General features: G+C 40.9%; 1 protein-coding gene and 1 pseudogene across 4 annotated transcripts in view; one reads left to right on the top strand and one right to left on the bottom strand.

Annotated features, from left to right (window-relative positions):
* Window positions 1-284: 284 nt before the first annotated feature.
* Window positions 285-767, bottom strand: LOC118729615 (annotated as a pseudogene).
* A 5,032-nt stretch (window positions 768-5,799) lies between these two features.
* Window positions 5,800-18,331, top strand: part of WDFY2 (WD repeat and FYVE domain containing 2) — a 168,947-nt gene continuing 156,415 nt past the window's right edge. The window contains exon 1 of one of the 4 annotated variants that reach the window (XM_036455240.2): window positions 5,800-6,195. In XM_036455240.2, the coding sequence (XP_036311133.1) occupies window positions 6,059-6,195 (137 nt within the window). In that variant the 5' untranslated portion in view covers window positions 5,800-6,058. Of the gene's footprint in view, window positions 6,196-15,147; window positions 15,337-18,331 lie in introns of those variants that run through there. The other 3 variants (XM_036455241.2, XM_036455238.2, XM_036455242.2) reach the window with 3 other exon arrangements.

Raw genomic sequence — 18,331 nt, 5'->3', positions numbered from 1 at the left:
AATAATGAGAGAGAAGCATTATTGACCAGTTGTCTCCTGCACACCCCCTTCTGGGGATTGAGCCTGCAACCTGGGCATGTGCCTTGACCGGGAATCGAACCGAGACCTCCAGTTCCTATGGTGATGCTCAACCATTGAGCTATACCAACTGGATCTTTTGTCACTTTTTAAAATAGAATAATCTATGTTTTAATTCTAATCTGTAGAAAATTTGTTTGATCCATTTGTAAGTAGTTGAAATATAGTTGCTGATAAAAACAACCAACATTCTGCTTTTACTTTTATTAGCATTTAGGCCATAAGTTTTGTTTCTTCAGTTTCTTCTGGGATATCTTTTTCTCTGACAAAACCTCCTCTGTTTAGAAACAATCTGCTCCTTTTTAGTAAGGATCATCTCAATGTGGCAGGAACTCTGTAAGTTCTACACTGCATCTTGGGAGTTTTGTTCACCTGGAAGTGCTCAGTGACCAGAGATTATACATCTAAAGTTTAAGTTCAGCAGTGCTCTGGATTTTTAAGCATGTGCAGCCAAGATTCAGCACTCTTTTGGGGCCACCAGCTCTGTGTCCAGCCCCACTGTTTTGCCTGGGAACATCTACCAACTCCACCATTGTAAGGACAGAATGGCACACATTGTTTCAGACACCTGGTGGCTTTTCAAATATGTATACGTTGGTGGCCTGGGCAGTTTCTTGAATGTTCTTAAAGTGAACACAAAGAGTTGAACCTCTTGATTTTCATGATTTTGTGGTGTTTTCTGGGTCAAATGAATAGTGAAGCCATTTTCAGAGGTCACTTTTCTTGCTTTACCAAAATTTATAATTTAAGTCACACATTGTATTACATTATGAATAATACTGCTATGAAAATTCTTGTACAAGTTTTTGTGTAGATCTAAGTTTTCCTTTCACTTGGATGTATATAACTAGAAGTTGAATTACTGGATCATATGGTAATTGTTTAAACATTTGAGGAAATGCCATATTGTATTTTAGGAGGCTGCACCATTTTACATTCTCATTAGCAGTGTATGAGGGATTCTAACTTCTCCATAATTTTGCCAACATTTGTTATTATCTGCCTTTTTTTATTATAGCCATCCTAGAAGTTCTGAAATATTACATCATTGTGGTTTTGATTTGCATTTCCTTGATGGCTAATGATGTTGAGTATATTTTTCATGTACTCAATAAAAGATCCTCAAGTATAAAAATATCCTATATAATAAAAATCTAATCCTTAAGTATAAAAAAATCCTATATAAATAAAAGCAAATCTACTGAATGGCAGAATGACTGGTTGCTATGATGTGCACTGATCACCAGGGGGTAGATGCTCAATGCAGGAGCTGCCCTCAGAACTGCTGGCCCCAGACTAGCCAAGGCGGGTGCCAGTGGGGGGCCTTCTGGTCATCCTGCCTGTTGCTCTGCAGGGGGAGGTGACCTAAGGAAGTGCTGAGGTGATGGGGGGGGGGGGGGGGAGACTGACTAGACAGCAGGTGAGCGGGCAGTGCCAGGCTGGCTAAGATGGATGCCAATGGCCCCCTCCATCATCCCATCTGTTGCCCTACAGATCAACCCTGATCGCCAGCCAGGCCTAGGGACCTGTGCAAATTTTGTGTATTGGGCCTCTAGTTTACAATAAATGTTAATATTTATAAGCCACTAGAACTCAGACTCTTTATAATATTTATTCTTAAATTCTCCAAAATTCTTTACTATATAAAAAGGAATATGATAATCAATTTTTCTATCAAGCTACTTCTTTCTGTTCTTGATCCCCACCAAAATGCCCTTTCTTGTGGATGGGAGAGTGGGGTTGACCAGTCTTAATTCCTTAGAGCAGGCAGTAGTTTTTTTTTTTTCAACTTGGGCTTCTGATAGTTTTATGCTTTCTGAAATTGCATGCTAGCCCTTTCTCTTGGATATTACTCTCACCTTGCTACTAGCATCTGTTGTATGTATTCTCCCAAGAGTTTTCCCATCCCAGGATTTAGGGCAAGGTATAGATTCCAGTCTTTCCATTATACTCTAATGGAATAGAGTTAAACAAATTTGAACCTCTTTTTCTTTCTATTCATTCATTCAACAAATACAGTGTGCCTCCTAACATTCCAGGTACTATTCTAGGGGCTAGAAATATAATAATGAAAAGTCACACAACATCCTTTCTCTCTTGATATTTCTCTTCTAGTAGAGAAAAATTATGAAATAAATAAGAAACAAGCAAGGTTATTTTGGGCAGAAGTACTGTGAGGGAGATAAAATAAGGTGACATAACAGTGTTATGAACAAATGAGTACTGCAGAGGTGGAAGGGTAAGACTCTTTAATGAGCTAACATTGTAACTGAAGCCTGAGTGTTGAGAAGAAAGTAGCCAGGAGGTGAACACAGTTGGTGCAAAGGCCATCAGCAGGAAGGAGGCTGGGTGTTTATTGGGAATTTCCAAGCCAGGGCTTGGAGAGTACTGAGTAGAAGAGGTGAAGTTGGAGATGTATTTTATCCCAAGTGCAATGGTAAGCCATTGATGAGTTTTAAGGCAGAGGTGTAACTGATCTGGTTGATATTTTAAAACAAAATCCTCTGGCTACTGTGATAAAAATGGATCGTGTAAGTTTGGAAGGTCAGGCTCAAAAAGGAGTAGGGAAAGGAATTAGCTACTGTGGCAGTAGAGGCCATAGATTATGATGACTTGGGTTGGGGTAGAGATGATATGAGAAAATTCAAAATATACGTTGGAGGTGGTGCTGATAGGTCTTGTTAATGATTTGGATATGAATTGTGAGGAAAAAAGACAAAATCAAGAACAATTCCTAGGAAATTAGTTTTGAACAATTGTGGGAGGCAACTGATCAATGCTTCACTTTCATATCAATGTTCCCCTCTCTTTTGGTCTCACTCTAAAATAAATAAAAGTGTCTTTGGGTGAGAATTAAAAAACATTTATAAAGATACTGTCTAGGGATATTTGAAACATTAAACAATTAAGTGACAAAGTGGAGTAGCATTAGATATATGAATCTGGAATTCAGGGATGAGTCAGCAGTAGAGATAAGGGTATGAAGTGTAAATCTTGAAGGGAAGAAAAAAGACATCTACTAAGAAGGGCTCCTGGTGGCTAACTGGGCTCAAATTAAAGCAAACAAACAAACAAAAACAGAGCTTCGTAGCCACTTCTGCACAGGGGCCTCTCATGCAAATTGCACTTCACAGAGAAGTCTGCACTGAACTGCCTACCTGCACTGTGTTTCTGCTATCTGAGTCACCATTATAGAGGAGTTCCTAGAACCCTATTTCAACCAATAGGACTGAAGCTTTCCCCATTCAATGGGAGCTTCATAGTGTCGACCAACCAGAGTGGATCTATTCTGATGAATCAGACAGTGAATTTTGGACCAATCAAACTGTAAGAATTTAGAGTCCTCATTTGCCTAAGAACGGACCAATCAGAGACTGGCTAATATGGGCAGTATTAGCCAGTTCCCTTATGACTCTGAGCTTTTCCACTGAAAATGGAAGACTGTCTCTCCCTGGCTGAGCTAAAACATAAAAGATGTCTTTCTAGAACAGAGCAAAGCAGGCCCATGCAGAGCAGACCACTGAGGAGTAGAACAGAGATGTCTATCTGGGACAACTTTACAGCTGTGCTGTTTTAATCCTTGTTGTTTAACAATTGAATTGTTCTGCAGTGTGCTGTTTTCACAGCCATGTCGTATCACAAATTTTCCTTCTTCACCACATGTCAAGTTAGGGATTCCTGTTGGTCTTGAATTGGTGCCGAGGACAATTGGTTGATAGGAGTCAGGAGCATATAGATGATATTTAAAACCAAGGTGGTAGGCTCAAAAATGGCCCCCCAAGTATGTCTGTGTCCAAACCCTAAACCTTAAAGGACCTATTGTGCACAAAGGTACTTGAAATATGTAAGCCTGACAACAACCACCCAAGATAGGTGTTATTATCCTCCACTTAATAGATGGGAAACCTGAGGCTTAGAGAAGTGGGATGCTTTGCTTTTATAAATAAAATAAGATTTTATTTAAAAAATAAAATGCTTTTATTTCCCAAAGTGGAAACTACCTTAATTACCCATTCAAGGCCTTAGAGAATTTCTGCAAAGACTGGAGGTGGTAAAGAGTTGCACTGTGCTTTGAGAGAGGTTCTGTGTGAGAAAGGTCAGTAAGCCAGGACAAGAGGAATAGGGAAACAGACAGATAGTTAAACAGCAGTTTACAGCCATATAGTAAATCTTATCTTCCCTAAACCAAAGACACGTAAGAGTAAAAGGTTTGTACCTCACCCCAACCAGAGGGTAAATAGCTTAAATCCTCCTACTGAGGGAGATAGCAGAAATCCAAATACACCATTTACCAACCATACCCAAGGGTAGATCAAGTTAAGAGAATACACCTAATTTTGATACATTAGCATAAAGCTGATGAGCATTCTATTGAGGCCCTCCTCTAAAAGCCCAGCCTTCAAAACCCCTCCAAAGGAAGATCCCAGCACTCCCTCTTCCTTCCAGGAGCATGTCCTCAGTAGTTTGTCCCAGACAAGCCCCCTGATCCTGTCCCCAAGGCCCCCATTTCTCTGACTTCTTAGTGAGTCAAAGTAGACCAGCCTAGGCTCATTTCCCCCGCCCCTTGTTTCACAGTCTCCAGCTTTAAGAAACGTCCTCTAAAATTCACTTGGATTCCTGTTGTGAAAATTTTTCTGCACCAAGTTGAGAACCCACATACAACTAGCTGGCCTTAGACAAACCTGGTCAGGGCCAGGTCCCCTTTCTGGCAACACAATCACAATAACTCCATTGTCTCTGGAGCAAGCTAGAAAGGAATGGAAAGGAGTCAGAACCAGGAGCAATGGGGCCTGGGGGTCAAGTTTGGGGGGAGAGGAAGGAAAGGGGGATATACTAGTCCTAACTTGGGAGCTAAAGTAATCTTAGCTAGTAACCACCTATATAGTTTGTTGACACTACATAACGATCTCTAAACTCCCTCAAAAACACTTACATGAGAGAGTCTCTTATTTCCTAACCCCTAGAGTTACACTATTAGGGGCAGCGGCTTGAACCGAGGGCATAGGATAGCCTGTTCCGTCAGTTCCCTGCATTTAGAGGTCAGTCCTGGCCGGAACTCGGCCAATGGCCAGGGAGGCTACGGAGCTCCCGGGGCCAGGAGCGCAGAGAATTGGGCAATAGGTCACTTAAAGCCAAGGGAGAGAAGGCTCCGAGAAACTACAACTCCCAGGAGCCCACGAGTGTCACTCGGGGGCCTGGGCCCAGTGCAAGTTGAGAGAGGTGAGCCGACTCCCGCCGTACTTTACTAAGAAAGCCGCTCCGGACAGGTAACCAGTGTGCATGATTGATTAATCACGTCGCCACTACATCTCTCCCTTGGCTTCTTTTTCTGGCCTCGCCCCGGCGCGCTTTTCCTCTCCCCACCCTCCGCCCTCTTTAGAAGAATTTTGGGGCGAGAGAGGGCAGGCCTCCGGCCAGCGCGTTCCCGGGAGATTAAAAAGGGAGGGGAAAACACGCAGGGTGTGGACGGTGGCGAGGCTCGGAGGAAACCTCAGAGAATAGAAGGCGCATGCGTCCCGGGGAAATGTGCTGCGAAGGTTTAGGAATTGCAGAGGGGCGGGGCGGGCGGGCGGGCGGAAGTGGGCGAGCGGGCAGACGCACGCGCATTGGGCGCCAGCGCCCCGCCCCCTTTGAGGTTTCCTCCCCTCCGCGTCCTCCTTCACGCCCTCCGGAAGTGCACCGTCCACCCTGGGCCACACCCTGCGGCAGGCCCCGCCCCTTCCCGGCCCCGCCCCCAGCTCCCGCCCCCTGCGCTGGTGGCGGCGCTGGGTTGCTGCGCTGGCTGGCGGTTTCGGGGCTCCGAGCCGGGAGCGCAGAGTGGTTCCTTGAGGCGGCGGCCGGGCTATGATCGCGGGTCCCCGCCGTTCCGTCCGGGCGAACCAGAGTCCTCGTTTCAGCGCGCGCCTCCGGCCGAGCGGTCTTCTCCACGCCGTCCCACCGCGCGTTTGGCAGCGGCGCTCCCGCCGCGCCCCCTCCTCTGATGGCGGCGGAGATCCAGCCCAAGCCGCTGACCCGCAAGCCGATCCTGCTGCAGCGGGTCGAGGGGTCCCAGGAGGTGGTGAACATGGCCGTGATCGTTCCCAAGGAGGAGGGCGTCATCAGTGTCTCCGAGGACAGGTACGGACCTCTGCCCTTCGCCGCGAGGAGGGGCGGGACAGGTCGGCGGTCCCCTAGCCCGCGCTGGGGCTGTACCTCCCAGTCGGCACGAGTGTAGACACGCTCCCTCAAGTTCTCATTAGAATGCGCATCCCGGCGGGGCCGGTGTCTGCTACACGCCGCCGCGTCGTGGCTCGGAGCCACGGAGCTCGGACAGGGGCGTGATCTCTGGGCTTCCCAGGGGCCGGCCGGGTGTCGCCGGCCGGCGCCAGGGTAGCCCGTGGACTAACGGTATGCGGGCCGCGGGACCTTGGTCCAGCTCTGAGGCCAGCAGGGGGAGAGGAAGGAGCCGCCGGACCCTGCAGGTGTGTGCGTGAGGAGGATGCCCCCAGCTGCCTCTGCGAAAATAACGGAGGGGTTTTGAGTGCTCTGGTACAGTTCTTAGGGCTCCAAGCCGAGAAAGCAAATGCCACTCTTCTCCCAGACATTCCCATGGAATCCACATCTATTAGACATCTTATACTGAAATCAATGGGTATTGCAAGTTGTGAAAAGAGTAACTTTGGACTTCTGGCCAAAGGAAAAGTGCCTGTCCAAAGAAGCGCCTTCTTTCCTTTGCCTTCCTTTTCAGAATTTGCAAGGGACCAGTGCTGCAAATAGCTCTTGAGTTCCTTCCCTTTGCTTGCTTCCTTTCTTCTTCTTCTTCTTTTGTTTTTTTTTGCTTTAATTTTGCTTATTTTGCAGAAGTGGAGCCATTTGTTCTGCCTTTAATATTCTCCCTTATTTGCCAGACAAAAGGGTTTTTTATTTAATTTAATGTCCATTAATATGCAGATATTATGTTGACGGAGCTAATGTTCATAGGAATGCTACTTGAATCTAGTAGCTAGGGTATTTTCTGGAATTGTTGTTTTGATGATATCAACTAGCATTCTAAAAAGCTTAACACTGTAGAGGTATATGACAAGGGGCTTTAACATTAAAACAGTAGGTTTTCTTAATGTAAGTTCAAATTATGCTTGCGGTAGAGAATACCCTAAAATTGTAGGCAGAGGTAAAGCAACAAAGTGTTCATTACTGTCTTTATAGTCATTTCAGCACTTTATTTACAATGTAGCCACAAAAAATTTTCCTATTAGCTATATTCATATCATAGGTTCTTCAGTATAACAAGGATGAATATGTTGTGCTTGTCAACATCATACTGCAAACAAATGGCCACATGAATTTATTTTCTGTGCAGATCCAATTGAAAAGATTGTAAACATATGTCAATTGCAAAGCAGTGTGCAATAAACAGAGGAAATTCATGGCTGAAATGGAATACATTGATCTAGAAACCTTTTGAAATCCACAAAGAAGCCTATGAGGGTTTAATTTTTCAATAGAGACACAATTCTATTAAAGAGATTGCTTCTGGACCTAGAAAGTTTTTTTTGTTACAGAATTGTTTCTAAAGGAATATAGGATACACATCGCTTGTCTCCAGTTTGAAACTATTAGAGATGAAACTGTCAACCGGACTGCTATTAGGAAATTCTTAAGTTGGCTGAATCAAGTAAAAGGAGAAAGGTAGTTAAACCTAAATTCCTTTAATATTAGTTTTGGAACTTTTTGCTTTGGTTGATGGTTTGGGAGTAGAGGTAGGCTTTGAGGTTTGTTTGTTTTTAACTTCAGAGGAATCTTAGAGCTTATTTGCTTTTAACAACTTATTTTACATATGAGAAAATTTAGGCCAGAAAATTTACCTGACCAAATTCATATAGCTGGTGGTAGAGCCAAGCCTAGCTAAGTCAATCTGATTCCCATATCAGTGTGTTTATCCTGAAGGAAACAGCTTTAGTGGGGTGCATTCAAAGTATTTGGAGAAGCTGAAGTGTCATATATGAAAGAAACTTAAAAATAAATTTCATTTGATTATTGGACAAAAGCAATGTGATTTTTAGCTATATACTACCTTAATTTTCACTTTTCTAATTTACAATGTAAGTAATAGAGTTATGGTTAAATATAAAGCCCATTCATAAAATCCAGGATTATTCTTTATGTATATTTTATTATTACATTTTATTATGTATTTCTGTATTCAAACATGAAAAATAACTGTGTTGTTTAGAACCCATTTTTGATTATGATCTTCATGAAAGGAGATTGACTGTATTTTTGCTTTTCAAAATCTAATATCACTGTCACTAAAGATATGAAGATAGAATATTGATTTTTATCTAAACCTACAAAGCCATTTTCATTAACTGCTTCAGCCAGAAACTAGTTGTTTCATTCCCAAACTGTAAGATTAAGACACAGATAATATCCCCATTCCTGAGTGACAGTGTCCCATAACCCATATGTTCTTTTGAAACCTTGGTTTCCCTTTTGACCTCAGACTCTGGTAGCCTCTATCTATACCTTTGAAAACTTAACATTTTTCTATTTTAAACAGTATTATGGGAACTTGTCCTTTATCTTCTCCATAAGTTCCCTAAAATGCTATGCGCATTTTTTTTTTTTTAAGAAAAATTGATTCTTTAATAATCAATGCTGGAAAAACCAGTTAGTCATTTGGATTAAAATAAATAAATAAAACTCAGTGTCATCCTTAATTCTTAATCTGTATTCCAGATGGTACAATTACTTAAAGGTAAAAATTGCATAAAAATGCTAGAAAAAAACATGGATAACTTTGACAATGAATCATGGAGATATTTTTAAGTTTGGAAATATCCCCAGAAACCATAAATTTAAAAAAAATAAATTTCACCTCTTAAAAATTTTACTTTAAACTTGACTATTTAAAAATTAAAAATTTTTTTAATAAGTTTTTATTGTTCATATTATTACAAATGTTCCTTTTTTCCCCCCCCACCATTGCTCTCCTCCACCAGGTTCCCAACCCATCCTTTCCCCACTCCCCATTGTCCTCATCCATAGGTGCACAGTTTATGTTCAGTCTCTTCCCACGCCCCCCTCTCCCCTTTTCCCCAAGAATCGTCAGTTCACTCCCCTTCCATACCTCTGATTCTATTATATTCAACAGTTACTATTGTTCATCAGATTTTTTTTTAAATTTCTTTGGTGTTTTAGACTCACTTGTTGATAGTTACGTATTTGTTGTTCATAATTTTTATCTTTGTTTACTTTCTCTTCTGAAAGAACCCCCTTCAGCGATTCATATAATTCTGGTTTGGTGGTGATGAACTCCTTTAGCTTTTTTTTATTAGTGAAGCTCTTTATCTGACCTTCGATTCTGAGTGATAGCTTTGCTGGATAGATTATCTTTGGCTGTAGGTTCTTACTATTCATCACCTTGAATATTTCTTGCCATTCCCTTCTGGCCTGCATGGTTTCTGTTGAGAAGTCAGCTGACAATCGTATAGGTGCTCCTTTATAGGTAACTACCTTCTTTGCTCTTGCTTCTTTTAATATTCTCTCTTTGTCTTTTGCTCTTGGAATTTTAAGTATGATGTGTCTTGGTGTGGTCTTTTTTGGATTCCTTTTGTTTGGAGTTCTGTGCGCTTCCTGGACTTGTAAGTCTAATTCTTTCACCAGGTGGGGGAAGTTTTCTGTCACTATTTCTTTCAGTATGTTTTCCATATCTTGCTCTCTCATCTTCTGGGACCCCCATAATTCTGATGTTGGTTCGCTTGAAGTTGTCCCAGAGGTTTCTTACATTATCTTCAATTTTCTGGATTCTCTTGCCTTCTAGCTTTTGTGGAGGAGTGTCTTCTGGCTCTTTATGTTCCAAATCTTTGACTTGATTCTTGCGATCTTCCCTTCTGTTTTTAGGACTCTGTAAAATATTTTTTATTTCAGACAATGTATTCTTTATTTCTTGTTGATCCCTCATCATTTCTTGATGACTCCTTATTAATTCTAGTTGATCTCTTTTCATATCCTCATAGGCCTTATCCATCTTTTCTAGGAAATTCTTGAAAAACCTTATAAGCGTAGATTTGAACTCTATATCCAGACGCTTTTTGTCCTCCATTTCTTTCGTTTGTGATCTATTTTGTTGTCGCATTTCGCAGTTACAGATGGGACAGGGTTTCAGGGTGGAGCCTGCAGCCTTGGCTTCCGTCAGCCCCGCCCTATGCGGGTCCTTCTGTGCTCGCTTCTCGCGCCTCTTGGGCTTTTCCGGCTCCTCCTCGCCTCCTTCTGGTTTTTTCCTTGCTTCTCGCTGTAGAATTTCCAGTCAGTCAACCTTCCTGTAGTTCTGGGCAATGTCCGTTTTATATTTTAGTTGTTTTTTTTTTTGAAATTGTTGTGTGTGGCTGCAGCTAGGTGTTCACCTGGGCGCAGCCATCTTGGATCTCAAAAAAATTAAAATTTTTTAAATGAGAGAAATCTCCAGCTAAAGTCCAAAGGCAAATCAAAAGTGAGAGAAAACATTTGCAATGTATATGATAAAGACTAGTTTCCTTTGTGGCATACATTAATAAAATATAGGATTATTCGCTGAAATCAGTTTGGCTCAATGGTAGAGCGTCAGTCTGCGGACTGAAAGGTCCCAGGTTCAATTCCCGTCAGGGGCATGTACATTGGTTGCGGGCACATCCCCGGTAGGGGGTGTGCAAGAGGCAGCTGGTCGATATTTCTCTCTCATCGACGTTTCTAGCTCTCTATCTCTCTCCCTTCCTCTCTGTAAAAAATCAATAAAAAATATTTTAAAAAAAATATAGGATTATTCATAGAAAGAAAATAAAAATGGCTGATAAACTTAATACTAATAAAAAGAAGAGAAAATTAAATCAACAAGGAAATACTATCAGATTGGCAAACACTTTTTAAAAAACTGAATTTATTGGGATAATATGTATGTCTTATTTATTGTATTATCTTTGGGGTCTAGTATCCTGTTTGGCACACAGTAGGCCCTCAATAAACATTCACTGTTAGTGACTGATAGACTTACGTTGCTCTTGAAAGCATAGCATCTTAACTATTGTAGACTTTAAAAAAATATATTTTTAAATTGATTTTAAAGAGGAAGGGAGAGGGAGAGAGACATGGAAACATTAGTGATGAGAGAGAATCATTGATTGGCTGCCTCCTGCATGCCCCACACTGGGTATGGAGTCCACAACCCAGGCATGTGCCCTGACCGGGAACCAGGTCCTCTTGGTTCATAGGTCGATGCTCAACCACTGAGCCACACCAGCTGGGCTATTGTAGACATTTGATTGACATTTATTGAGTTAAGTTTATGACCACCTATAAAGCACTGTGTGGACAGATATATACACTGGGAAAAAGTTTGGAGTGGGCAATCTTAAAACTTTGGAAGTCCATGCATTACTTCTTTTAGTCCATCAACAAACATGTGGGTTCCTATTGTGTTTTAAGCACATGTACACACTACATTGATGAAAATGACAAGGTCCTTTAGGAAATTTTAGAAGATAATAAAACCACAACCTCTAAGATTCATTATTGAAAAAAAGAATTTTCCGATGTGGAAGAGTGGTTGGATTCCATAGTTCTTGTTCTGTACATTTTACTTCTCTTTAATTTTGGTCGGTTGCCTTCTGTATGCATCCTAACCAAGGACCAAACCTGAAACCTGGGCATGTGCCCTGATTGGGAATTGAACCGGTGACCTTTCAGTACCCAGGATGATGCTCAACCAACTGAACCACACCAGCAAAGGGTTCTAAAAAAAGGTAAAATGGTTCCATAGTGGACTTGTTTTAATCTGCAGGCTCAAGAGTGGATAAAACGGTACCCTGAAACCACCTTAGCACAGTTAAAGAAAGCCTGGAACTTTACTGGATACCAATGGAAGAAATATAAGATACATAAAACCATCTGACTTAAGGGATAGATTTCTGTTGCTGTTATAGAACATAGCTTGTTCCATTGGCCTTTTCTGAGTATCTCTGCTTTGGCTTTAATTGGGTTCTATCTCCGAAGGACAAGCCCAACTTTGGTACTTTGGATTCCTCATTTTCCAGCTTCTTTCTGCACTGTCTGGGAGCAGTTCGGCATAAAAGGCCCTGAGGAGATGGTAGTGGGTTATAGGGTAGGAGATTCTAGGGAATTACCTCCTTATATTCTGACTTTATTCGGGACCAATGTATGCAACATGGCTGTGTTCTGCAAGCCTGGAAGGCAGGCAGAACCTGCAGGTAAAAGGGAGGGAGGTTTTTTTTTTCTTTTTTCTTTTTTTCCCCCCTCCTATAAAGTGATCTGATTCCCAGTACTTAGCTCAAAGGAAATAGGCAATCTATGTCCATTGAATGAAGTCAAACACTGGTTGATTAATTATCTGTTTGGAATGGGATTCCAAAGCAGAATGCCACAAATTAGCCTAGGAATTCCCTAATGCAAAAACAAAAACAAAAACAAAAAACAAAAAAATAAAAATAAAAAAAAACAACAACAAACATTTCCTTTTGCAACTTTAATAAATAGTCTCTCTCTTTTTTTTAAGGGCAGGGAGCATCCTCATTCAAACGTTTCATTTAGTCATTAGTAAAAATTAACTCAGTGATGTAATAAACTTACTAATAGGACCAAAAAGGAAAAAAAAGTCATTTACTTGTCTCCTGGCAGGTGCTGTGTGCCTTTAATTTAAGGATTCTTGGAAAAGTACTGGGAGTCTGATTTAGTGTGTACGACATTGACTTTGGACATTTCCTAGGACATCTCATCACTCTAAGCCTCAGTTCCTTCATCTAACAAAGGAGAGCATAGCATTTCTTAGCTGGGACTGTCACTATGATTTGTTCACATAATGACTAGGTAAGTGTCATTTCTCTGCATCACATCATCCTAAAACCTCAAATGGTGAAAAGTGCACAGAAGGCAAAAGTGGTATGCGCTTTGTGAGGCAACTGTAAGATGTATTTCTGAGCCTTGGGATGGCAGCAGCTGTTTATTCCTGGATGAAATATTGGAGAGGTGTTTGTTTTGTATTGGTACCTGATACCTGGTTAAACTGGATTCACTACATTTCTAATTCTTTATGAATCCTTTCATTTCAAATACTGAGTAGTTTAGCTCTGCGTTGTTTGCAGGCCCCCAAGTAGGGCCTGGGTTGTCTTGAGTAATGCTTTTGAAACTTTTTTGATCACAAATCATAGTGAGAAATGTATTTAGCATTGCTACCTAAGACACACATTTTGACACATATACAAATATATAACTGAAACAAAAGTTATATAAAATGGTATCTTTTAAAAAAAATCCTTACCCAAGGATATGTTTTTATTTTATTACTTATTTATTTATTATATTTATTTATTGATTTCAGAGAGGAAGGGAAAAGGAGAGAGAGATAGAAACATCAATGGTGAGAGCAAATCATTGATCAGCTGCCTCCTGCATACCCCCTACTGGGGATCAAGCCCAAAACCCAGGCATGTGCCCTTGGCCAGAATTAAACCTGGGACCCTTTAGTCTGCAGGCTGACTCTCTATCCATTGAGCCAAGCCGGCTAGGTCAAGGATATGTTTTTAATTGATTTAAGAGAGAGAGAGAGAGAGAGAGAGAGAGAGAGAGAGAGAGAGAGAGAGAGAGAGAGAGAGAGAGGAAGAGAGAGATTGAGAGATTGCCATCTTTTTAATAGGAGCTGCATTGCTGGTATTTTCTGTTCTATTGTAGCTTTTTAGAAATCATGGTTATAATTCATTCAGTGGATTGCATGACATGTAATGGGAGCAGCGATTTTCAACCAGTGTTCTGCAAGAGTTTTTAAAACATTCAATACCTACTATTTAGTCAGAGGCACTGACCTCTTTTTTCTTAGATTGCCAAGTAAAAAAATTATATCGGCCAGCACAATAATACCAATCTGATGGGAATGAATCAAAATTATAGGTGTTTTTTTTTGTTTGTTTTGTTTTGTTTTTTGTCAGATCGGCAAAAGATAAAATGTATTTTTGGTGTGCCACAATTTTAGTAATTAGTTTATATGTGCCGTGAAATGAAACAGGTTGAAAATTGCTGCCATAGAGAAACTGTCAAAGTTTTGTACCCTCTTTCTCTCTCTTTGTAACTTTGGTGTTCTAAAAGATGGAAATGCAGTTCAATTTAAGGACCCTCATTCCATCCAGCCTGACTTATCCCTTCCCTTTCTGTATTCCCACTGGATCATCATAAAATTGACCTTGTCTCACTAGAAGGCTCCAAGTAAGAAGAAAATAAGATAAGCTCTTTCAGCTCAGAGTCAGAGAAAGTTCAGAAAAAAAACAAAAACAGGAGTGCATATGTTTTGGCTTCCTATGTTCATTTATTACTGAGTTAGGACTCAGAAATGATGTCTCATGTAAGTTATAAATGTCAGTTGTTAACCTTTCTGTATAATTATATTTTTTAGTTGGGAATATTTACCTATAATATAGAGCTGTTTAGGGATTTTAATCATTTTCCATTAGTTATTCAAGGTTTTAAAGATATATTTTTATTGCTTTTTAGAAAGAAAGGAAAGGAGAGGGATAGAGAGAGAAAAATATAAATGAAATAAACATGAAAAGGCTGCTTCCTACATTCCCTCTTCTGGGGATTGAGCCTGAAACCTGAGCATTGTGCTCTGACCTGGAATCTAATAAATAACCTATTGGTTCATGGGTCAATAATGCTCAACCATTTAGCAACACTGGCCAAGCTAATTATTAAATTTTTTTAGCTTTTCAATTTCTGAGGATTAGCTTATATCTTCAGTAATCATAACAGTAATCCTCAGGTATGTTTACATTTTAAATAAAGATAATTTATCCATAATAAAGAATAATTGTTTAGCACTGGTCGGCAAACTGCGGCTCTGTAGCCACATATGACTCTTTGGCCCCTTGAGTATGGCTCTTCCACAAAATACCATGGTTTGGGCGAGTCTGTTTTGAAGAAGTAGCATTAGAAGAAGTTTAAGTTTAAAAAGCTTGGCTCTCAAAAAAAATTTCAATCATTGTACCGTTGATATTTGGCTCTGTTGACTAATGAGTTTGCTGACTGTCTTAGCACAATGACTAATTGTACTTTTATATTCTTGTCCCCACTTAAAATTAAGCCACCAACTATCTAATCTTTAACCATCATTTTGAGAGGCAGTGTATTTTTCTTTTTCTCAGTATTTACTTATTTATCTAATGTTTGTGCTATTATAAACTTGGCCCTGGATTTTCTATCATGAACAAGGCAGCCCTCTATCAAGGTGCTGATAATGTGGTAGGTACATAGTAATTTATCTGTTACTTATTTTTGGCTATTTACATTATTTTCAGTTTTGTAAATGTTATAATGAACATTGTTGTGCATATAGATGTTGTTTCCTCTGAATTTTAGATTATTTCTTCAGGAAAATTGTAAAAAGATTGCCGTATTGCTTTTAAAAAGATTTGTGGCACATATCCTATCTAATAAAAGAGCAATATGCAAATTAACCATCAGCCAATCAGATTGAGTATGCAAATTAACCCCAACCAAGATGGCTACAGCCACAGAGAGCAGGAGAGAGGCTTGGGTTTCCCTGGCAATGGAGGAAGCCAAGCTTTCCACCTGCCTAGGCCTCCACTCAAGGCTACAAAGTTTCAATGATAGAAGATAAAACCAAAGAGAAATGGCGGCAGCCACGGAGCTGCAGAGAGCAGGAGGCTAGGGTTGCCCTCTGCAATGGAGGAAGCCAAGTTTCTGAAGCTACAGAAGACATAAATTCCAACAGAAATGGAGGCAGCCACAGAGTGAGCAGGAGGCTTGGCTTTGCTCCAGACTACAAAGTTTCAATTGTAGAAGATAAATCAACCCCAGATACCAGGGCCTCCACTTGGGTCGCCAGGGGCATGGCTGGCCTGCAAACCACCACAGGCCCCTTGCCTAGGCCATCCCATGCCCCAAGGGAACCCCCACCTTGATCTGGGACACCTTTCAGGGCAAATGAGCTGGCTCCCACCCATGCACCAGGCTTCTATCCTATCTAATAAAAGAATAATATGCAGATTGGCTATCACTCCAACACACAAGATGGCTGCCCCCATGTGGTCAAAGATTCTGCCCCCATGTGGACACAAGATGGCCACCACAATATGTTCAGCAGGGGAGGGAAGTTGAAAGGGACCAGGCGTGCAAGAGAGGGCTGTTGTGGCCATCACGACAGCAGGGGAGGGCAGTTGGGAGGACCAGGCCTGCAGGGAAAGGCAGTTAGTTAGGGTGGATCCAGGCTTGCAGGGGAGGCCAGTTAGAGGAACCTGGCTTGCAGGGGAGGACAGTTAGGGGCAAACAGGCTGGCAGGGGAGCAGTTAGGCATCAACCAGGCTGGCAGGGGAGTGGTTAAGGTATGATCAGGCTGATAGGCAGAAGTGGTTAGTGACAATCAGGAAAGCAAGCAGGTGAGCAGTTGGGAGCCAGCAGTCCTGGATTGTGAGGGGGATGTCTAACTGCCCATTTAGGGTGGGATCGAGCCTAAGTGGACAGTCGGACATTCCCCAAGGGGTTTCAGATTGGAGAGGGTCAGTTTGGGCTGAGGGATATGCACTGCCACCCTGTATCTACCCCCCCTTCGGTGCATGAATTTCGTGCACGGGGCTGGTAGCAATATTTATAGTGACATATGAGAATAAGAGTTTTGCCACATCTGACCAGCCATGGTTATTATTATTTAAAAATTCTTTAGAATTTACTTGATAGTGGCACTTCATTGACATTTAATATGTATTTTTTGATTAGTGAATATTTTCCTATTTACTTGTTTACTTGTTATTTTTTCCTTTTGTGAATTTTTTTTCCTGCCTTTTGCCCATTTATCCATTGAATCGTCTTTGCTCTTTGAACAATTTCTTGTATATACATTCCATATATATAGTATGGATGTTAACACTACATCTATTAAAATCCAGGTAAAGTCTTATACTCTGTTGTTTGGCGCACCCTCCCCCCCCCTTTTTTTTTAACATAGAAAACACTTACCTTTTGAAGTAATTCTTTACCCAGAGGTTCATTGAATGTTTATTTTTCTTTCATCTTAGTAATGTAATTTGGTGAAAAAACTTGTTGATTTATTTGTACTGTATTTTACTGGATGGTATAAATTGAAGATTCTAATGATTTTTTAAAAATTTACTGTTGAATTACTTCAAAATCATTTATTGAATAGCCCTTATGCTTCATATTTATTTGTAAAATTACCTTAATCTCAACATTAAATTCTCATAATCAACAAGGCCTTCTGTGGGTTCTGTTATGTTTTGAGGATCTTTGCTTTTTTAGATACTAGTTCCATACTTTTAATTATTCTAGCTAATGAGTTGTTCTTGACTGCTTGCCGTTTGTGTCTTCAATAATAGCCTGAGTCTCTCTGGCCAGGACAGTGAGTTAATGGGAGAGGAATCACTTGACTCCAGATGCCTGGCTCTTTCCTGCACTTTAGAATTTCAGAGTCTCAGTTTCTGCACTGTAAATTGGGAATAGTGTTTCTTCCTTGGGCTGTTGGGAGGTTTACATGAAATGATATTCCTATATTACCTGGCATTGTTCTTGGAGCATGTATGTTCAGTAAAGTTTTATATTTTGTTTATGATATCACTATGCCTCTCAGTAGGCAAGGTTTTTTTTTTGGTTTTTTTCCCCTGTTGCTGTGGTTACATCAAGGACTGTTTTAAGAATCTACCCTAGGTACATAAAGGGGCGGGGCTGTTGAAATTTTATTTGCTTTTGTATAGTTCTGAGCCCCTTTAGTTCTCTGGGTATATAAGAGTGGGGTTACTCTGTCGTTTTTACTGCCTCTTCTGAAACTTACCCTGTGAGAGCCAGTGATCAGGGGAGGTGTATAGCAGTGGGTGTTTGTTCTCCTTTGCAGGCTTTTATCTCTCTCTCCATTTGCCACCTTGTCGTGCAGTGGTGTGCCCATTGCCCTCACTAGTTTGCTAGAGGGCAGGGCTGTTTCTTCCATAGGGAATGTGTGGAGGTCAGGATGAAATTCTAACTGAGCCGCGCTCAGCTGGAAGCCTGGGCTTCGTAATCTAGCAACTAATGGGCCAGAGTCCCACTGAACAGATTTTGTTCATATACAATGTTTTTAGGAGTTTGAATGAATGGCCAAGGTTTAAAACTCTGGGTTTCACATGAAAGTCCATTCTTATATATGTGGAAAGTGAGGTTAAAGCTGGTGGCAAATACCAGATGGATTTGTTGAGAAAATGGGTCAAAATTTTGAAACAGTTATTTGATA

The sequence above is a fragment of the Pipistrellus kuhlii genome, unplaced genomic scaffold (assembly GCF_014108245.1).
Source record: "Pipistrellus kuhlii isolate mPipKuh1 unplaced genomic scaffold, mPipKuh1.p scaffold_m20_p_3, whole genome shotgun sequence".
Classification (NCBI taxonomy): Eukaryota; Metazoa; Chordata; class Mammalia; order Chiroptera; family Vespertilionidae; genus Pipistrellus; species Pipistrellus kuhlii.
Note: the sequence above shows the minus strand (reverse complement) of the source record. Positions and strands in the feature narration are given on the sequence as shown.